The sequence below is a fragment of the Mustela putorius genome, unplaced genomic scaffold, assembly GCF_011764305.1.
Source record: "Mustela putorius furo isolate JIRA1106 unplaced genomic scaffold, ASM1176430v1.1 tig00003853_pilon_pilon_pilon, whole genome shotgun sequence".
NCBI lineage: Eukaryota > Metazoa > Chordata > Mammalia > Carnivora > Mustelidae > Mustela > Mustela putorius.
This window is the reverse complement of record NW_025422005.1, coordinates 76,559,779-76,581,935: the sequence shown is the minus strand read 5'-3', so window position 1 is coordinate 76,581,935 and position 22,157 is coordinate 76,559,779. Positions and strand designations below refer to the sequence as shown.

General features: G+C 47.6%; 1 protein-coding gene across 1 annotated transcript; it reads left to right on the top strand.

Moving 5' to 3' along the window:
* Positions 1 to 1,537: 1,537 nt before the first annotated feature.
* On the top strand, positions 1,538 to 7,692 carry BARHL2 (BarH like homeobox 2). The gene is made up of 3 exons (XM_004752620.3): positions 1,538 to 2,866; positions 4,741 to 4,966; positions 6,722 to 7,692. The coding sequence occupies exons 1-3, from the start codon at positions 2,236 to 2,238 to the stop codon at positions 7,032 to 7,034; spliced, it is 1,170 nt and encodes a 389-aa protein (XP_004752677.2). The 5' UTR covers positions 1,538 to 2,235; the 3' UTR covers positions 7,035 to 7,692.
* The last annotated feature ends 14,465 nt before the right edge of the window (positions 7,693 to 22,157 follow it).

Below are 22,157 nucleotides of genomic sequence, written 5' to 3'. Positions count from 1 at the left end.
GATCTTTCGCGTCCCGGACACCACCCGGTCGCCCCCCCTTCCCCCCGCCAGCCGCCCCCGTCCTCAACGGAAAAAAAAATCTGTTTCATAGAAAGGGACCTTCGGAACTGCAACTAAACCCCAGATTTCGGCCCAGCCCTTGGAGACTTGAAAGGCCATTTTCTACCATCATTCTGCACCTAGTCACGGAAGCGATGCCAGCCACTCAGATTCATAGGGTTCTTAAAATGGTAATTTGGAGTAAAATGTAACTCAAAGAACTTTGAATCATTCATTAGCACCTTATAATTACTCTGCTAATTAGGTTGACACGGCACTTAATCAGGAGTAATACGCCGTCTTGTCACTGGCACTTCCCATTACCCTGACATTCAACAAGAGACAGGTTGGAGACGTCCTAGAGAAAATAATGTAAGTTGATACCCTCCGACGAGGCGTCACAGTCGTGCCACGCTCCAGGTCCCCAGTGGATCCACAGTGACTGTTTCCTTTCCAAATGAGCGCCCGGATTGGGGGTGGGGGGAGAGGGAGAGAGAGAGAACTGGCGAGTGGTGAGCCGGAGCGCGTGCCGCGGCCCCGCCACCTGGGCTCCTGAGCCCCGGGCCAGCCGGACAGTGCACCATCGCCTTCCTCGCCACTAGAGAACGCCTCGGGGCATTATTTACCCCGCTCGGGAGAAAGTGTCTGGCCAGGCATTTCTTCCAGCACGGGCCCAGACTGGTGACCAGACTGGTGACCGCGGTTTGGAGCGGCAGGACCCTCCCCCCCCCCCACGCTTCCCGAGAGTGCAGAGTGGACGCGCTCTAACCGCCGTCGGGGACCCGCCGCCTAGGGGGCCACAGCTCGGGCGCCGGGGCTGTCCGGGGAGAAATCAGAGCCCCGAGCCCGCCCGCCCACCCAGAGGTCCGGCTGCTGGAGTTACACTTTCCCGTGGATTCCTTCAGGGACACCCCCCCCGCCCCCCGCTCTCAGTGTCCTTGGACTACACAAGCGCGTGTTTGGGGATGCTGCGAGGGCGGCCGCGCCGGAGTGCGAAGGTGAGCCCGCCAGATTCCTTTTCCCTTTCTGTCCTCTTTCTCCTCCCTCCTCGGACTCCTCGGGAGAACGGGCCGATCTCGACTTGGTGGGGTTTTTTGTGTTTAATTTTACCCCTCGGGTCCCTTCTCTAGTCCACCTCTGCTCTCCTCTCTGCCTTTGCCCTCACGCGTGATTGTGGACACCGGAATCACCGCAGGACTAGGCGTTCGGCTTTCGGCTGCAAGCAAGAGGTAGAGCAGGTTCTCAAAAGAGCAGCGGGGCCGAAGCGGCGCTCGCTGACGGGCTCGCGAGCCGCGCGTCCATTGGCTCCCGGGACGTCAGCGTCGCTCGCTCGCGCGGGCGCGGCCAATGGGAGCGCGGGGCCCGGCGCGCAGCCTCGGCGGCGGGGGCGCGGGCCCCGCGCGGCGCGGAGAGCGGCGGCAGAGGCCGTGACGTCACGCGAGGGGGTCGGCGCCGCCCGCGAGCAGCCGGATTACAAGCGAACGCGCCCGGCAGCGGCCGGAGTCGCTCGGCGCCGCGTCTCCGCCGCCTCCTCCGCCTGCGCCTGCTCCTTCTTTTCCTTCTCTTCCTCTCCGTCTCGTGTTGCCGCGACCACTGCGGCGGTGTCTGCTCCACAACTTTCCAAGAAAGTTCAGAAACTCGGCTCCAGGGCGGCCGAGTCGCGCGCAGCAGCCACCTCGGGGAGCGGCCCGGGAGCTCCGAGGGCGCGCGACCGCCCGGGCTCCGCGGTCGCTGCACCTGCCAGGTCCGCCGCCGCCGCTGCCGCCTGGTGCCAGGCTGTGGGCAGACCCAGGCGGCGGCGGCAGCGGTGGCGGCGGCGGCGTCGGGGTCACCTCCCGCCGCCTGCGTCTTCGTCTGAGTCCCCTGCGCCGCTACCGCCGCCCCCACGTGCGCGGTCGTTCCTGGAGCGCAAGCTCCGTTCTTCCTCAACAATTTTTGTAACTTTCCCCCTTTCTCTTCCTTTCTCCCCTTCTCCCCACCCCTACTTTATGAATAAGGAAAACAAAAAGTGTCGAAGGTGTCCACCGGTTGCCACCCCCCCCCCACGATCCTTCCTTCCCTTCCCGCCCCACTTTTTTTGTCTTTTTAAAGCTGCGACAACATTGTTTAGTGTTTATTCTGTTTTACGATCGATAGCTTCCTTTGCGTGGTCGGGGCGGCTGCTGAGCGGCGAAGTGGCGTGGACCTCATGTAGAAATGACAACAATGGAAGGGGCCAGCGGGTCGAGTTTTGGAATAGACACGATTTTGTCCAGTGCCAGTTCGGGCAGCCCCGGCATGATGAATGGAGATTTCCGCCCGCTCGGCGAGGCCAGGACCGCGGATTTTAGGAGTCAGGCCACTCCGTCCCCCTGTTCGGAGATTGATACCGTAGGAACGGCGCCTTCTTCTCCCATCTCGGTCACCATGGAGCCCCCGGAGACGCATCTGGTCGCAGAAGGGCCCCAGCATCACCACCACCTCCACCACAGCCAACCGCCGCCGCCGCCCGCCGCGGCCCCCACGCAAAGTTTGCAGCCTTCTCCCCAACAGCAGCCGCCGCCGCCGCCGCCGCAGCCGCAGCAGCAACCGCCGGCCCAGCAGCTGGGCTCGCCCGCCTCGGCCCCCAGGACTTCCACCTCTTCTTTTTTAATTAAGGACATCTTGGGCGACAGCAAACCACTGGCGGCGTGTGCGCCCTACAGCACCAGCGTGTCCTCTCCCCACCACACCCCGAAGCAGGAGAGCAACGCAGCACACGAGAGCTTCAGGCCAAAGCTCGAGCAGGAGGACAGCAAAACCAAACTCGACAAGCGGGAAGATTCCCAGAGCGACATCAAATGCCACGGTGAGTCGCGCCGCGTCGGCCGCCCGAGCCATCTAGTGTCTCCTCGACCTCTGGTTCTTGGTCTCCCCTGCAGACTCCCTCGAGTCTCGGCTGGGGAGTTATTCAGGGAGCTTCTGGGGCGATTGCACCCCGGTCGAAAACTGCAAGCGGGAGGAAGGCCTGGGCGTGCGACACGAGGACTCGTCCGAAGTTCGGTTTATTGTTACATAGCCACCTCTCAACCTTCACCGCCATCCTGCTCCTTTCTTTGTTTTATATAATTTCTATGTATTAGGAATAGGGAGGACGCGGAGGGGATTTGACCGGAATACTTTCGTTGATGAAAGGGAAGGACTGGAGATTTTTCTAGCTGAGACCTTGGGGGGTGGGGATGAGGGGAGGTGGGAGAGAGAGAGACCGGCTTAGCTAGCGTGGTGTCTAGGGGTGTGTTCACAACGTGGCATTTATTCTTTAATGCAAATTATTTCAGTACCCCCCCACACACACTGCATTTTCTAAACATCACAGGAATTACCAGATTTAATGAAGAAAAAATTTCCGAGTTGATTAACAAAGTAACTTTTTTTTATTATTAGATTTTGTTGAATGTAGGGAAGCCCCTATGGTAAAAATTTATAATCAGTTTTTCAGTTTTTAAAATGCCCTTCTCACTCCATGGCCCCTACCAATTATTTGTATTTCAGTAAGATTTTGTCTCCCTATAAGTAATTGGGAAATAGCATTTATGAAAGTAAAATCTTATGGAGTTGGATTTGTTTATTTTTGTAAAATCAGAAAATAGCAGTTGAAACTGTGCTTCAACTCCCTTTTTCCATTTTTTCCTCAATTACATAAGGAAGTGTTTTTGTCTTTGCACGACGAAAGAGTTTTAACATACCAGGAGATTTCTTTTTTACCTTTACTAGTAAGTTCATTACTGTTATTAGTATTAACCGTTGCCATTTCTGGGAAAGATGTGTGCTGACTATCTGAAAGGTAGGATATTGGCTCCTCATTTTACTATTATAACATTAGCATAATAGTGCCCAAAACAGATGTACAGTCTGGCCTGGCGATTTTTTGTGCACCAACCTCCCCAGTGGGTCAATTAGAGAGATTATTGTTCTTCCTGCAGGGAAGATCAAGGAGTGCAGCAAAAACGGGTACAAACAGAGAGGGATTGACATATCGATTTCCCAGCATTTCAGTAAAAAACCAAAGTTGACAAATAGAATCCGGAAATCTCTGGGCTGTCACCTGGATGCGCTCAGTGATTTTGAGCTCTACTTGGTGTCTGGGTGACATATTCCTCCCGAAGCTTTAAAAGACTTGACGCAAGCAGCTGCAGAGAACTTGATCCCACTATTTCCCAAGTGCATCTGGAAAGGGAAAGCAAATGCATTTAACTTTCTGTAAACAGAAAAAGTGAAATGAAAAAGGTGCCCCTTCCTCAAATAAACAAACACACCAACAACAGAGTAGAAAGGTATTAGGTATTTTGAAAAGTACCAAATCAAAAAAAATGAAGTCATAGTGAAAACAGTAAAGGAATGGGACAGAATCTCCCCACTCCCTACCCCGTGAACGAAATAACAAAAGAACCCTATATTGTAAAATATTTTTTTCTTTTTAACTTGCAAAGATGGGAAGATCAGACAACCTTTTAGAATCCTTTTAGTAGTTCTGCACAAAGTTCTAGACTCTTTGGCCAGAAATCGGTCCTCTTCCTCTTAAGGTCCTTGGCTAAGGTCCAAGTTTGTGTGTGATAAGGGTGGCGGGTGGGAGTATAGTCCCCCAAGACCAGCAGCTGGCTTGGGAATGTGGAAGTGTGTGCCAGGAGGACACACCACCCTTCCTATTCCACACTGTCTTATGGCTATGGGTTTCTACCATAGGAACAAAGGAGGAAGGAGACCGGGAGATTACGAGTAGCCGAGAGAGTCCCCCAGTGAGAGCCAAAAAGCCTCGCAAAGCCAGAACAGCTTTCTCTGACCACCAACTCAATCAACTGGAGCGTAGCTTTGAGCGGCAGAAATACCTGAGTGTGCAGGACCGCATGGACCTGGCAGCTGCGCTCAACCTCACGGACACGCAAGTCAAGACCTGGTACCAGAACCGCAGGTAAGGGATGTTGTGGTGGGGGGGGAGCAAAGGCGTCTGACCATCCAGGTCATGACTACTGAGCCGGTCCTCTTCCTTCCTGGCCCGGGAGACTCCAGGGACTCAGAGGCCCCAGAGTGGGCCCCTGGGGACTTTCTGGCTGGAGCAGGGATGAAGCACACCCCCCAGGTGAGAGGGACGTATGGAGCGGCAGCTGGAGTTTGGAACATTTTGCACTTCTGAGTGTCTTGGCATATGCTACTTTTCCTCTCAAACCCGAGTGGCTGGAATCCCTCCCCTCACTTTGCCCCCAGATCCATTAAGCCACACCTTCTCAAATTGAGACATCTGTGCAGCTGACACTTGGGTCCGTAGAGCCTGTGCCATGTACCCTTTGGGCCTGCCCCTGGCTGGTTCCGAAGGTCTGCAGCTGGTCACACAGCCTGGCTATTTCGATCCAGGAGGAGCTGCCCCACTGGCCTCAGCTTAAATGTCCTTGCCTTGGCTTTTGAGACAGCCAGCCAGACAGGCTGAGGGTCTGTCCCTTCCCTAGATTTGTCACCTCAGAGCCTGCCAGGAACCACTGCCTCCACTGAAAGGAAATCCGGAAAGGGGTTGGCAGCGCTTGCAGGCTCTGAACTGTAGCGAGGACCCAGGCAAGCTGAGGCTGAAGTTGTGCCATATTTCGAAGCCTGGCAGTAGACACCCTTGTCTACATTTTTTCCTCCCCCTCCTTTTCTCTCATTTGTCTTCTAATCGTCCATAAGTGCAGTTGGAAATGCCCATCCAGTTGTCATCTTTACCATAATTTTCTGTCTCATTACATACGGCTTCAGCCACCCTAATTCTGTCGGAAAACATTAGTGTCATTTGTAGCCAATTTAAAATGGGCGACATGTTTATTAATTTGGCTGAAGCTGCTGGGTATGGATGGCCCACCAGCCCTGAGCTCCTTCATGGGGCATTTGAGCAAAGGCCTGTTGGCTTCTTCTTCCTAGCGGGGTACTGTGGAGGAGGGAGGAGACCAAGAAAAGCTGATCACAGGTTTTAATTGTTACTCTCTCTCAGAGGAAAAAATATCTTGAAATGCATCCCCCACCCAAATGGACCCGAGGTGCTGTCACCTTGGGAGAGCCCTCCTTCAAATGAATTTAATTTTGAAACATTGGTGTGTGCCTTCCTTGCCCCAAGCGCCCCCACCCACTGTAAGGTCCTGTGAGGCTGTGGAGAGGGACGTGTCTCCACAGCTCTGGGGACTGAGAGGGACAGGGTCTGAGGCCCAGGAGTCTCTGTGTCCTTTTGTTTATGGTTTCTTCTCACTTGGACTGGAGGAAAGGGGGGAGGGCAGAGAGTGGACACTCTGGGATTGTGGGGGGCCCTTGGGGGAAAAGAATTAGGGGAGGAGGGAGAAGACCGCCTATAGAAAGACTGGTCTCCATTGGCCTTCAGGAAAGTTTCAGGAAGTAACCCAATTGTAAGGGGCAACAGCAGAACAGAGAGGAAAAGGTAGGGAAGCTTATAGAATTTCATTTACGAATGTCTCAGACATTAAGGGTGTAATTTATGAAACTGACATGAATTTGGGCCATTCTGTGAGCAAGAGGGTGGGGAGGGGGCCTAGGAGATGTGCTTCATTCCTCGTTCTCAGAGCTCTCGCAGTCTGCAGTCTCTCTGTGCCCCAAGAAAGAGAAGCCTGGAGAGGGTGAGAGAAGAAAAGGTCTGGTGCCTGGACTGTTCCCACAGCTGCGGGGTGCGCGCACGCCCGCTTTTTTTCAGGACCAAGTGGAAGCGGCAAACCGCGGTGGGCCTGGAGCTGCTGGCCGAGGCGGGGAACTACTCGGCCCTGCAGAGGATGTTCCCGTCGCCTTATTTCTACCACCCAAGCCTGCTGGGCAGCGTGGACAGCACCACGGCCGCCGCGGCTGCCGCAGCCATGTACAGCAGCATGTACCGGACTCCCCCCGCGCCCCATCCCCAGCTGCAGCGGCCCCTGGTTCCCCGCGTGCTCATCCACGGCCTGGGGCCTGGGGGGCAGCCAGCCCTCAACCCCTTGTCCAGCCCCATCCCAGGCACCCCGCACCCCCGGTGAAGAGACAGCGATCTACCGCGCTGCAGTCCCTTCCCTTCCCGTCCCCACCCCGACCGGCCGGACAGCTGCCCTCCTCACCCCGCACCAGGCCGCAGGGCCTCTCTCGGGAGCAGGAGCGACCCCGGGAAGCCGAGAAGTAAGAGAAGAAGCCGTTCACCAGTGGGAGGGGGGCCCCCAAAGAGGAACCAGCTCTCTGCTCTCATCTCCCCAACCCCCGGAAACAGGGCTGGGGAGCTCCCCACAGCAGTGTGACTGGGGAAAACGCCGACCCCACGCAAAGTGCGACCAGTAAGTGAAAACATCAACTAAAACAGAACCTCAAGCTCTTTTTAAAAATGACTTTAGGGACAAGCAGGAGGGAGGGAGGGGGGAGGGTAAGGAGGGAAGTATGGAGGGCACGGAGAGGAAGCCGTAGAGGCAGAGAGAATTGTAGATGGACAGACAGCCTCACTTCTGAGGCACAGGGCGTTGCTGTGGACATTCCGTCTGCCCCAGAGAAAAGAGGAGGGTAATTGAGAACTTTGCACTGATTTCTCATGACCTTTTTTCTTTTGGAAAAGTGGCATGCTCCATAATATGAAAAAAAATGTACATTTGAAAGACTGAGTGATAAGTGATATATCATATTTATTATATGTTGTCCAAAAAAGAGTCACTTATATACGTTAGTAAAACATGATTTTTCTTTTCATGTCTTTTTGATTCAGTAAAATAAATGCTTAGACAAAAATATAGATTTTTTTGTGATTGAAAATTACAAAAATAAAGTTTATCTTTTTTTAACAAGCGATGAAATTCAAGGGAGCTGATTTTACTAAAGCAGAATGTACTGTGATGAGATGCCTGACTTGATTTAGGGGGAAAAAAAATCCCTCTGGTAATACTAGGAATTTATAAAATCTGTAAAGACTTTGGGTTGACTTATATAAAAACAGCTCCAGTTTTCCTGCTGGCCTCTTCCGAGCAGTTATTTGATGTGTGAATTCCTTTCTTTTTTAAGTGGATGATTTCAGAGCAGCCGGCCAGGCCAGGAGAGAAGTCTCTGCTCGTAGGCTGTTGATGCCGGCCAAGTGGGCCGCCAACTTTCCCCGCTCCTGGCCTGCCTGCCAGCCTCAGCTGACCCGGGGCTCTCTGCCCCTCCTCCTCCTCCTGGGGCTCTTCCCCGGGGCAGTGAGTGTCCCCGGCGCCGGGCAGCGGGCGGCTGAACGCTCCTCGGGCCTCGCAGCTGTTCCGTAGCCCGCAGCCCAGCGGCCAAGCGGCGGTGGGACAGCCTGAGAGCGGGCGGCTGCGGGGAGCGCAATTAGTGCACCGGGGGGCCTCAGAGAGGCCCAGCTAACAAACCCTCGAGGCGTCTTTGATCCTTGCCTTCGCATTCTCCTGCGGGCGTCGGCCCCCAGCCCCTGCGAACCTCTGGTCCTAGTGAGTTCCTTGTGCTGGGATGCCTTGGAGCAGGAATCCAAGTCCAGCCAGGACCGTGGTGCCAAGCTTTTTATCAGTATCCTTGCAGGGGTTGGGACCACAAAATGAAAGGCCCTGCCCAGAGGGTGGAGGAGGTCCGATGTCTGCTCTAGGAGTGTGTGTGTGTGTGTGTGTGTGTGTGTGAGAGAGAGAGAGAGAGAGAGAGAATGGGGTGTAAATATAGGTAGTACCTGTGCCCTGGCTTCAGGTGCACCCCACCAGAGTGGCTCCTCACTAGGCTCAGCGCTCAAGACTATGCGTCGAACAACTGAGCAGGGGATCAGTTCTAGAGCTGCTTCCACCTTCTGCAGCTCCAGGGTCATTTCCTGAAGGGCTAGAGTCAGATCCCCCATCTGGATATTCTTATGTCTCTAGCCTCACACCTGCCCAAGTACAGTGTCAAAGGGGTAAAACATGCAGCTAAAACACATCCAGACCCATCCTCCAACTTTCTCTGATACTGAACCTTAGTGGAGTTAAAAACATGTTTTTAAAAAGTGGAGTGCTGTGGGAGTGTGTATTGGGGAGGGGTGGGAAGGAAGAAGGAAAGAAAGAGGTGAAATCCAGGAGGAGATTGCCTCAGGCGCCTTGATCAGACCTTGGCTAATTAGGGAGTGGTTTGCAGATTTCTATCTAGCTCATCAATTTGCTTTAAAAGTGGTCTTGGTCTCGGTTGATTCTAACAAAAGGGTCTGGATTGGCCCTTCTCATCTTCTTCCTGCTGAGCCAGGGCAAACTCAAGACAGCTGGGGTGGGCTGGAAACTGGGCATCACTGGGTCCAGTGGGGAATGCCCAATGCCTGGGCACTCTAGGAGACTCACCTTGTTCCAGCTTAGCTGCTGTTGGGTTTAAAAATCAAGTTTCAATAGTTCAAAATGGTCTGCGTGGGCCTAAATTGGCACTTTCCAAAGCCAGGGCAGGGTTGGGGGGTTGGCTATAGCTTTTATCTGCACTTGTCCCAGGGCCAGTCAGCTTTGGGCACAAGAGGGACCTGGGAAGGCACCGGAGTTCACACATAACATATTCCCTATGAAGAATGACCTCAGGTCCAGTTGGGAAAAACACATAAACAAACCTGCAAATACAAACAAGGCCAGAGCACCCATCTGCTACCAGCAGCTCACCAGCCACTCTGCAGAGGAGGCTGTCTGCTGTCCTTTCACTCTCAAGGCTGAACTTGGACTCTGTAGGTGGACAATGCGGGGGGGGGGGGGAGGGGGGGATGCACTGTGTCTATAGAAACCAAGGTTTCTTAATTAGCTTTATATTCCATTGCTGTTAGCCATTACTCTGGATGCACCAGAGTCTTCCTAAATTGGCTTTTCTTCCAAGTCATGTTTTCTTCAACCCCTGAAGTTGGGCAGCTAAAAGTGTCAGTTCCCTTCTAAATATGTTTTGAAATTGGCAAATTGGCTGTTGGGGGTGGGCGTAGTTTTAGGATGAAAATTGAGTGGCCGAATTTCTTTTCATTCTGCTTCAGTGCGGCAAAGCACACCTCAGCAGGTGCCCTTCCATTCAAGCCTCCCCAAACTATTGCTTAAAAGTCCAATGCAAACACATCCTTTTCCTCAGAAGGGGTCTCTCTGTTCTTCTGTGCTTGCCCTACAAAGATGGGGGTTGGCTGAGAGATGAGGAGTGCAACCCTAAGTTTCCTGAAAAGCAAGGAACAAAGATAACAGGCAAAGGTCTTTTCTCATGGGAGATGTGAGTCCGTTGTGGAGGCCCAGAGGACAGCTGTTCCTGGGAGCTGTGCTCCTTTTCTTTTCCCCTAGTTTCACTTGGTGTCTGAAGGGCGCTCTAGACTTTATTTGGTTTGGTCCTGTGATTAACTTGGGGACTAACAAAAAAGGGGCTTGGAGTGGCAATCTTCGCTTCCTACAGAAACCCAGGAAAACGAGCTTGTTTCAGAGAGGTGTTTAAACACCTACAGTGACCCCTTTAGATTTGCCCACCCCCCTGTCAGCTCCAGGACCCCACCTAACCTAACAGAAACCTGTAGTCAGTGTGAAGTGAAAAGTTGAATGCCTGGCCAGCAACCAGCCAGTCTAGTCCAAACCAGCAATTTTCAGTGAGTTGTAAAGTAACGATTGTGGTTTGTCTTTAGCCTCCAGCAAATATACCTACCACCTTGTATCCGTTTATTTTTGCTCCACCCCTTAAAAAGAAAGCCTACACTATGGCAAATTAGACAGCAGATTTCCTCTGTTGCAAATAAAACCCACTTACCCTCAAACCAAGACTTCCCTCCTCTCTCCCTGCCATCTGACTCCTTGCCTAGGCAGCTCTTCCCCAAGAGTCTGCTGAATCCCACCTCCCCTCTTTAAACGGGTGGCTTGTGAGTAGTTTGTTTTGTTACATTTTTAACTTTCTAAAAATATTTGGAAAAGCTCTCCCCAGGGCTAAGGAAACTTTAGTTCCTGTTAAGCCACGTGGTTACAAAAATATACTGGAAGAGAGCTACATAGTTTTCTAAAAAGCCAGGCAGGCTACAAGTCAACGTGCTTGGGAAGAGACTGACTTCACTACTGGTGGGAATGGGCAGGGGCAGGATGGAGACTCCAAGCGGACTGATGTTTCCTGCATAGCTGTGAATTCTTAGTAAGGGAAAGCAGGCTCTTGCCTTGGCTGTTGGCTAGAGAGGTATGAGCAGAAGGATGAGTGGGAGCTTTCCCAGGGGTTACCCTCATGGACCATGGAAAGTGTCTCTAGCCACGTCGAGTCTCCCACTAGGTCTTTGTCTGGTCCCACTTTCTTGGCCAGTTCCCCGCCTGGCTCTCTACCGCTTGATTCTTTCCCTGGAGTTGGGGCGCATAGTTTGGGCCCACTGCCCCTCCCTTCTTTCTTCTGGCAGGCCGAACACCCTCAGGGCTGAGTAGGGGTAAGTGTGTAGGGCTGAGGGTGTGCGCTTTCAGAAAAAGGGAGGTGTCAACTGGCCTCTTGCATTGGAAAAACAGGTCAGCTGCCTCAGGGCGATGCGATGACCCAGAAGGGACTTTTTTCCTCCCCTCCTTCCGGCTGAATTTTGAAGGTCTTTATCGGTCTCAGTGTTGCTGGGTGGACCGTCTTGGCCAACACGGCGTTCTCAGTTACTTTCTTCTCCGCCTCCGCCGGTCTCTTCCCCGGGGCCTCGCTCTCCCGAGTTCCCTCTCCTAGCACCACAGACAGCTCCCAGGGCGCGCGATGGAGCGTAGCGCGGGGAGCTGCCCGGTTCCCCGCAAAGCCTAGGCGAGCGCCAGGGGCGCGCCGGGGAAGGGTCGACGGCGCCCGCGGGGAGGTCCGCGAGGTGATTACAAAGAGCCCTCCCTCGCAGCGTTTCCTGATTAGCTCTAAGTCCAAACAGGGTCACATTCCAAAGAAGAAAATCTTCAGATCAATAAAGTAATTCAAAAACCCAAAGACTCGTGGTAAGTAGTGCTCAGTGACAGATCAACTCTAAACCGTCCCTATTTAATAAGTTCTTAGTGGAAGCCGACTGGGGAGGAGCGGGGCCTCAGGTCTGCGGCTTCGAAGCCCTTTCGCCGCGGACGCCTCGAGGTCGCCAGTGCAATCGCTCTAAATGGCGCTTTTTCCTTCCTCCGCTCGCGCTGCCCGGACTGCTCCGCGAACCGCCGCCTCGGCCGATGGAAGCCCAGGAGAAGCGCTCCCAAGGCGAGTGGAGCGGAGGCCGGGATTCCCACCGCTGCTCCCACCCCGGTCCTTCTTCCCGCAGTCCTGGGAGTCTCCCGGGTCCAGGACAGCGAGCGGGTCGCCTCCGCGGGAGCTCCCCTGAAGGAAAGGGACCTTCAAGGGCGCGAGATTGAGCTTGATTTACGATAAAAGGGCTTTGTCACTTTGCGAAGCTGATGGATTCCCACCCCCAGCTGCCCCTATCTCTGGCCGCCAGACTTGATTCTTTCGTGCAGAGGTCCTCCCCTTTCTGCTGAAGATTCGCGCTCACAATGCAGCCCGCGGTTTGAGCCGAGGCTCTCATGGTCCGCGGCAGCGCTCGGGCTCCAAGCCGGGTCTCCCACGGTGCGTGCCCCAGCCGAGACTCTGCGCTCTTCTGCGCCCCCCACCCCCTAGGACAGCCCCGCGGCCGCAAGTCCCGGCGCCGGGTTACCGGCTGTGTTTCAGGCAGGAATGCGTGCATTAGGACAGGGACCCTTGAGAGCAGGGGCAGGAGTCCATATGCTTTTCACGGTCGGTGCTAGGGCTGTGCCTACAGAGCAGGGCCCCCCTCTCTCACATGTCAGTGGGCTCGGAAGAGAACATAAGGGCTTCTCCTTTTCCGACAACGATAATAAATATTTGCCCAGGTGGGTGCCCATATCTGCATTGCATTCCGTTCCATTTCCACCTCCCCTCAAAAGGCCTCGTGGCTGTAAATGACTGCCTTCCTCAGATTGTCCTCAGTTCTTGAAGCCAACTCCTCTTTGTTGATTACCTGCCCCTTCTCCATTACAGTTGGAGGGATGGAAATGCGAAGCGGAATTTAGGAGCTGATAGAGACTTGCAGTGGCATGGATTCCCTACATTTTGTAAGTTCCGGCACCGCTGGGGAGCCCCCAAAGCGTCTGGGGTCTGGAGGAAGAAGTGTTCCAGTGCATCTTTCCCTGAAGTGGGAGGGAAAGTTTTCTATGGAGCAATAAGTATTTATAATGCCGCCTCAGGGGAAAGGAATTAGGCATTGGTGGTACTTTGTTTCTCCACTCCTATGCTACAAAATCAGAGTGCTCACCGTGAAAAAATAGTCTATCTTCTGTCGACCTAAAAAAAAAAAGAAAGAAAGAAAGAAAGAAAGAAAAAGAGGTAAGTTCAAAATTGTCAAAAAGATAGTTTGTTTGGAAGGAGCAGAGGAGTTGCAATTTGGGACGTGTTAACTGTAGCAAGCTACAGGCAAGTGTATTGAGGGTTTGGGGCAGGCCATATTTATGGGCAGGGAATGTAAAGAGGGGAGAGCTCAGTTAGCATCTGTTAAAATAAAAAACAAATGGAGACCAGCTTTGAAAATTCCCTGAGCAGACAGAACTGGTCCAGTCATACAAATAAAGCTCAATTCAGCTTATTTTGGAAGATCAACTGGACCTGCATCATTTCTTGTTCATGTCTCTGGAAACCATAAGCAAAAATTTCCAAGGTTGATAGGAAGCAAATCCTGACCAACTCCCTGTCAACTTAAGAAAATTCCAACATTATCAGTTTTCTATAAATTAGGAGATTATGGGAAATCAGTCTCTCCGTCCCTAGGTTTTGTTTTCCTGAGTGCACGTGTGTGAGATTTCTACATTTTATATTCTTTGATTCCATTTTAGATTGAAATTCTTTTACATTTCCGCCTTTTGATCAAGATCTTTCATAGAAAGCACCATTGATCAGTTACATCATTTCTTTATAGGTGGATTGTATTGTATGTCCTATGAAGCTGAGAAGGACCGTCCTCAGGAGTCTTTTCCCATGAAGCTGAGGAAGGCCATCCTCAGGGGTCTAATCTTAGGGAGGAAGGAAATGATATGGAATTTCTTTGGTCTCATTTGGATAACAAGAGGATTGAAAAATGAAAAATCTCAGTTATGTCCTTCTAAGGTGGACTATTTAGTTTCCATACTCAGTTGAGTTTCAGGAAAAGTCTTTGAGAGGAAAATAATTTTATTTCATACATACATTTGGAGAGCAGACATTTGTTTAGTAATGAAAACCAGTAGAAATTTAATTAAAAAGATCAGATTGAGTACCAAAAGGCCATTGGTAGCTATTGATTGAAATACACCTCTCGAGGTGCCTGGGTGACTCAGTTGGTTAAGCAACTGACTTCAGGCTCAGGTCATGACCCCAGGTTCCTGGGATCCATCAGCATTAGGCTTCCTGCTCAGTGGGGAGTCTGCTTCTTCCTCTTCCACAGCCCCTTCCCAAGCTTTTGTGTCTGCACATGTGTTCTCTCTCTCTCTCTCAAATAAATACAGTTTTAAAATCTTGAAAAAAGAAATAGATCTCTCAACCAGTTTCCCCAATTGTCTAAATTAAATAGATTGAAAATGTCCCAAGTTCTGGGAGGTTGGCCAACTTCTGCTAGCAGCTTGATATCGTCTTTTGTTATTTTTAGTTCTTGTGTTATTTTCTATGAGTTATTGACATAAAAATAACATTCTTCCCCAAGTAAGGTGCAGGATCCCCCTGCAGATAAGTGACAAGGTGTAGGACTCTATGGTTTTGTAGGATTACTTCTGCAAGGCTATCTGTGTTAGTTGATATTAAAAAGCTTGGACGTAAACACTGGAAGTGGTAGACATGATTATAGAAGGATTGTGAATTGCTTTTTCAAGGTTTGCTACTCTGATCTAAGGAAAAAAGCTCTGGCGAAAGCATGTCCCAAACCCTTTCTCCCTACTACAGGGTTATAGCTAAGCAGTCACCCAAAATTATAATGTACCCAGTTCCAACATATCCTTTTAAGTTGATAAGAGAAAGACCCCAGAGTAAGTATATAAGCAGTAGCAGGAAGAGTTTTTCTAATTTTGGCATTAGGGGTGAGGGTAATGATCCTATAACCTCCTCCAATTAAGGGCCAGTGTAGAATATATGTTTCTTCCACATAAAAGGAAACACTCAATGTCTACTAAGAGTAAGGCATAGTTGGGACCCTTTGTCCATATTCTTAATCCTGGAGTGAAAGAGGGAATTTCATAATCAGAAAAATAATCATTTATACAGAACACATGATAATCTAGTTTATTAGTATATGGGAATGGTTATGTTGGCATCTTAAATATCTATAGAAGTGGAAGAAAGTATATTTGAAATAGCAAGTGAACTGATCTAGTGTAAGTAATGTTGTGGTGGAGGCCTGGAAGATATCTAGGGAAAAAGTAGGTTAAGTTTCCACCATTCATCAGATTTTTGGTTCAGTTCCCAATGAAGTACATTGAGGGAGAACACATTGGCTTCCCAGTTTCTGGTATTATTATGCTTTTCATTTTCCCACTATAGAGATATGTTAATGGAAGAGATGGTACAGTCTTCTGGAATAGGAAGTGAATTCATGTTCATTTGGACCATATAAAATACTATAGTCACAAATATTTAATAAGAGTTATCCTACAATTTTGGCATTTCTGTCACTGTTTTTGAAACATAAAGAAAAAATTGGGGTAAGAGTGTAGGCCTGAGTGAGAAATGATCCTTTATGGGTGGGGGGCACCCAAGGGAAAACCATAGTATTTGGAACCAGTCTTCTAGAAGGAAGGACAGGTATAGCTCCAAAACTACCAAAGGAAAATCCTACATCCTTACCAGATAGGTTTTGTCATCCTTCTAAATATAGTGGCCAGGCCACCAATTCAGATTCATCATGAGTAATATTTGCTCTGGTACAAATCCAAGAATCAGTAATTTTAGCAGAATCAGAGAGTTTTTATAATGTGGGGCTAAAAGGATGTGTTAAATCTCAAGTAAAGGACAGTAGAAAAACAAAAGAAAGATCAACCAAAGACCTGAAAGACCTGATTTAACTAAACATAGAGTAATTTTAAAAAAAAGAACAGGAAATTTATAGGTCTTGTCCAGATATCTTGTGTTAACTATTTACTTCAGATGTCATCTATCTTTGTTCCTACAAATTTTCAGTTTGAGGTCACCAGTTCATTCAGATTTGAGTTTTTGTTTGTTTGTTTGTTTGTTTTTTACATGCGATACATGAATCCCAGACAACTATTCCTTGAAGTTTGGCTGCACAGGAATTAGTTAATAACCAGTGGTAGGGGCATTTTTAGCAAGGTTGAAGAGTCTTTTGGGAGACGTCTTTTCCAATAGATGAAATTTCCAGGCTAAAAGTGTGATGTTTGATGTCATCATCTCCAGGGAGCGCACTGTTGAAAGATTGTTCTACCAGAATGTGATTATTCTCTATGGACTCGATCTGGTCTTTGCAAAATTAACATATACGCGCCTCCTTTGTTAGTTGTGGCTAAGTGCATTGACCATCCTTTAAGTACTTTTATTTTATTTTAGATTTGTTTATTTTTAGAGAGAAAGAGAGAACACGTGGGGATGGGGGGGGTAGGGTAGGAGCAGAGGGAAAGGCAGAGAGAGAACCTCAACCAGGCTCTGCTTACAGAGCCCAGCTTGGGGCTTAATCACATGACCCTGAGATCATGACCTGAGCCAAAGTCAAGAGCTGGATACCCAAACAACTGAGCCATGCAGGAATTCCCTGTAATTATTTTAAATGGTGAAAGTGTATGCATTCAAAAGGAAGTAGATCTAAGATTTAGAAGGAACAATGATAATGCTTTTGCCAAGGTATTTGGATGGTTTCCACTAATTTAGCTGAGTTGATAACTTCATTTGTATGTTAGACTAGTCCTGAGGATTGAGGACAATAAACACAATGAAAGTATTGCAGAACTGGCCAGACAGCATAGACTTGTCAAGTATTTGGTCATAAAATGGATTTCCCAGACACTATGAAGGCTAAAAGAGAATAATCTTTTCCAATAGCATTTCAGATACACAAGATTTACCTGTCTACATGGGAGATCTTCAGTCCAATATGAAAACATATAAACCATTACTGGAACTGGAATGTACTTATATCCATGAGATGGGGGCAATTTTATGATAGCCATTTGCCAAACCTCAAATGATTCTTTGGGTAAACTAAGACACCTGGAGGCAATATAGATGAGTTTTCTTCATTTAAATTTAGGACAGATGGAATAAGCAAGATAAGCACTTTTTTGTGCCTTGCAGATGTTTTTTACCAATGTTTATTCATGAACATTATCATTTTTATCAGTGACTTAATTCATGTATGGTAGTTATTAATGGAAATTTTAGTTTTTCTGGCAGGACTGGTAGTCAGAACTAGAGTTTCTTTTCTTGATGACACCAATAGCCTTTAGATTTCCTTTTTTTTTTTTTTTTTTTTTTTCCTTTTTAAAGGACCAATTGTTGTATATCTTTGGTTAATTCTCTTAGGTCATCACTGTGGGAAGTAGTTGTCCCGACCATGATAGAGGTTTGGTCTATGGATCCCATAAGAGCATCATTTTTTTGTAAAGACATCTTGAGTGGTTTCCTTTGGCTTCCAGAGCATCAGAGTTAGAATGCCCAGGGACTTTAATAATAGCCAAAGCTGCTGGCAGGAGTATGGCATCTAATAAATCTTGGACACAAGGACCATTTTTAATTTTGTCTCTGCTGGAAGCAAGAAAACTTTGTTGTTTCCATAACATTCCAAAACCATGGACTAGTCTCAAAATGCTGACTACTACTAGTATAGATGTTTGTGGTCTTACCTTTAGCTAGAATACATGCTTGAGTAAGAGCATGTAATTCAGCTTGTTGGGCTGAAGCAGCCTAAGGGAAGAGTGCAGCCTCAATGACCTCAAAAGGAGTTGGTATCACACATCCAGGACACCACTTACCATTTTCATTTATCAGGTAAGAGCTATCAGTAAACCATGAGAAATCAACATTTTCCCCAGGAGGTCTTGTTTAAGTTATCATGAAGGCTTAATACTTAATATGTCAAAGTCAAACAGTCATGGGGATTTCACCAATGGAAAAAGGAAGAAGAGCAGCAGGGTTGAGATTGATACGACAAACAAGAATGATAGGAGGGAAGGTTAGCAAGGGAATTTCCTAGAAGAGGCTTGCTGAGAGGTGTTGGGTGTGGTTCAAGAGAGCTTCAATCTTGTGAGGTACAGGGACATCAAAGAAGATCCTGATAAGGATTTCTTCAGTGGCCTTTGCCAGAAAGGCAGTGGAAGTGACAGCCTTAAGGCACAGACAAGGGGACCATGGGATCCAATTGTTGGCTGTAGCAACCTAAAGGTTGGTGTGTTAGCTTCCATGAATTTGGGTAAGTACTCTGAGGGCATTTCCCTCCTTTTCATATACAAAAAGAAAAAAGGGTAGCTGATAGTTTTGATGTCTGAGGACAGGTGGATTTATTAAAAACTTCCTTCAAGGTTTTAAAAGCCAGTTCTTTGTTTTCCTAGGTAATGGGGTCAGGTTTAGTAGTTTTTAATAAGACACACAGGGGTTGGGCCACTAAGGAGAAGTTTGAAATCCTATTGCAACAATAACCAGCTAGCTCAAGCAAACTCTGTAATTGACATTTGGTCTTAGATTTGGGGAAGCTCAAGATGCCATGAAGCCTACCAGGACCTAGAGGTAGCCCTGGTTTGGGGATTAAATGTCCTAAATATCGGACTTGAGTTGGAACAAACTGCAACTTTTTCTTTGAGACCTTTTGTCCCTTAGTCGTAAGAGTTTTAACAGGTGAATATCATCTTGTGAGGAGGACTTAGAGGGTGATCAGAGAAGTAAATTATTTTACCTCAGTATTGTAGTAAGGTGGAGTCTCCAGAAAATTTTATATTGTCTAAGTCAGCTTTTAAATTTTGTGAGAAGTAAAAAGGACTTCCAGCAAAAATCCTGGGGGCCTTATTGTCCAGGTATACTATTATCTTTCCTAAGTAGAATCAAACAGATATTGACAAGCCTTATCAATTGGAATTACTGAGTAAGGTGCTTTCGTAACTGGATTATGGTGAAAAATTCGCTTTTGGTAGGGATGGATGCCAATAATATATGGGGATTAGGAACGAGAAGATGGCAGGGAGCAACATTATTATTTATTGCTCAGAGATCTTGGATTAATCTCTATCCTTGGACATTAGGTTTTCTTAAAGGTGAAGTAGGTGTGTTAAAAGGACTGGTGCAGGGAATAATAAACCCCTGTGCGTTATAGTCTTGTACAATAGATTTTATGTAAAGCTTTCTTGTTTACAGGGTATTGATTAATTTTGGGAAGAGGTTTTAAGGGATCAGTTTGGATTTTAAGGGAAAGGGGGACACTATGAATCTGTCTATGTCCATGGGGGATTTTGCCCATAGACTAGGGGACACTAAATCTAATAATGAAAATGGGTCTGAAATTTTATCTTCTTTGGTTTATAAAATACATAAGAAAGAAAAAGGGTTTGGATTTTCTTGAGAATTTGACTAGCAAGATTTTAGTTCAGGAAATTTGAACTCAAGAGGTATTTCTCCCTTTTGAGAGAAAGAAATGGTAGCATGATGTTTTTCTAGGAAATCTCATCCTAATAAGTGGACATGAGCAGATTTATCAAGGAGAAGTGGGTGTTTATCTTGCAAAGGTCCTAAGCAAAGGGGTCTAGGTTTAGAAATAAGGACACATTGTAGCTTATTTGAATTCCCCCTATTGGAATAAATGTATTACTCTGAGGAAGAGACTATTGTTTGTTGTTGTTGTTGTTGTTGTTTTATTTTGCTTTTAGGGACTACTTAATTATAGTGCAGTTGACCACTGGCAGAGTAGCTCCTGTGTTGATTAATATTATAAGAGGTTGGTTCTCAATCTGGAGAGTAGTTTCCCCCAGCCTATTTAATGGTAGAATGGGAAACAGTCCTTGTGTTTCCTCAGAACCCTGTCATAGGGATGAGACGACCCTTGGCTGGTGAAAAGCTGTAATTATCTAAACCTTTGTTATTTGTAGCAGTCCTTTCTCCAGTGGCCAGGTTTTGTTTTGAGCCTGCCTGCCTACCTTGTTCGTTCCTTTGTTCCTTCTTCTCTTTCTTTTTATTTATTTATGTTTTAAATAATGACAGAGTTTGATAGGGAAAGCTTGGGAGATTCCAACTGTTGAATTTGGAGACTTAAAATTTTAGTTGCCTTTCTTCTGGATTCATCGTGTGGGGTACAGGTTAACTGATGAGCTAGACTGACAAGATCAGGGTTAGGCTTTGTTTCCCAGTCTATGCGAGTTTCTACTGACTAACAGAGATAGGTCTCTGTTTAAACCATTTATAAACAATGAATTAAAGGCCACCCTGAGAAATTCAACATCCAGAGGGAGTCCAGAATTTAAAAACAATGTGGAGTCTGCTGTAGCAAGCATGAACAGATTTGGCAGGCTTCTGGGTGCCTGCCTTAATTTTGTTCCAGTCTACCAGTTTAGGAAAGCCCTTGGGATGGCAAGATGCAGCCTTTTGGCTAGGGCACAAACTTTGTCCTATAAAAGAGCTGGTGGCTGAGTTACTTGGAATTCTAAAGATTGTTCGGGGCTTTCTACATTAGCAGTTTTCATCCAATGCTGGGTTTGACGTTCTTCAACAAGCATGTAGACTAATTGACAAAGAGGAGAAGTAAGGCCAGTAAGTCTGAATCACAATACTGAATCTTCTGCAAGTCTATGAGGATCCTCAGTTACCTTGGGAAAATATTTTACCATACATAGTTCAAAGTTCAGATTTGGTCCATGGGACATAAGAAATTAATGGTTTAGTTGGATCCTCAGAAGGCCTGATTTTAAAATCAGGGGGAGTTTTAAGAGGCTCAGTTGGTAAGGTTTCAGCATTAGGGAAGAAGGGGAGTTCAGATAAACGGAAGGGTTAGAAGAGGACAGAGACGGACCTACAGAGGAGGTAGAGCAATGGGGTTAGGGTTCTGGGCCAGTGCCACTGAAGAAGCTTCAGAAGTTTTTTCAGTCTCCTTGTAGTAGTTTATTTGCTTCAGTTACTTAGAAACAGTATTTTCGAAAGAGGCAAATTTAGAATCTTGAATACATTCAGAAGCCTCTAGGTACCAATTAAAATAGCTATCCCATTCAGATTATTTAATTCTGTTGCAGCAGTCTTCTCATTTAGTCTGGAGAAAGAGCAAGTTTGAGGAGCTCAAAAGTTCCCCATGATGAACACTGAAGTTCTAAATTACCTTTGGTCAGATTGGTCAATTTAGTTAAAAATGTGCATGAGGAGAGGCCATAATTTTTTAATATACAATGGGCCAGGGTCCCTGAAGGAGGGCCACCCTTAGAGCATTTTAGATGATTGGGATTCCATATTTTAGAGGTTTCCTTGAGAGCAAAAGAAAAAAAAAAGTCTTAAATAGCCTGAAGTGTATGCTTTCAGAGTTGAAAGTTGTGTTTTATTTTATGGTGTGTCCTGCACTGGATACCATTCCTAGCCCTCCTAGCTGGTCTAATTGTCTGATTCATGACCAAGTGTCCCTTGTTGCATGGAAATTGTGTTGCATTTGGCAAACAGCTGAACGTCAACCTGGCCTGTCTCTGATTAATTTATCCTTTAATAGGAGTCTTTGGCTTTGGAGACCAAAGACTTTCATAACGAGGTGGCTAGCGCCATTTATTCGTTCAACCCATGCCCACTGATATCGTGTCTAAAAAAATTTATTTTGCTTAACAATTCCAAAGAAATTATACTTAAATTCTAGGGTGCTTCTTACAAGACAACAAACAAACAAGTTAGAGAGCTCAACCAAACGCAGGGAGTTTGGAATCCAAGAAAAGACTTCGCAAAACAGAAAACAGACAATGACCCACAGAGTGAGGAATGCAGGAAACTCCTTGTGGACACGTTGCTGGATTCCAAGGGTTGTTCTTCAGGGGTCGTCTCCTTTGGATCCCACTTCTGACGCCAAGGGATGTCAATCTAAAAATGAGGTAAACCGAGTCGAGCTCAAAATTCTCAAAAAAGATGCATTTATTTGGATATAGCAGAGGAACTGGAATTCAGAATCTGCAGACTGCAGAAAACTACTGGTGAGCCTGCTGAGGGTTTGGGGCACGATACATTAAAGGATGGGGAATATAAAGTGAGGGGAGTTGAGTTAGCATTTGTTAAAATAAAAAACAGAAACT

Bases quoted from the DNA above. Each gene is read 5' to 3' on its own strand.
- BARHL2 (XM_004752620.3), top strand. From the start codon at position 2,236: ATGACAACAATGGAAGGGGCCAGCGGGTCGAGTTTTGGAATAGACACG. The intron at 2,867-4,740 runs GTGAGTCGCGCC...TTTCTACCATAG, and splicing joins GAGCGACATCAAATGCCACG to GAACAAAGGAGGAAGGAGAC. The intron at 4,967-6,721 runs GTAAGGGATGTT...GCTTTTTTTCAG, and splicing joins ACCTGGTACCAGAACCGCAG to GACCAAGTGGAAGCGGCAAA.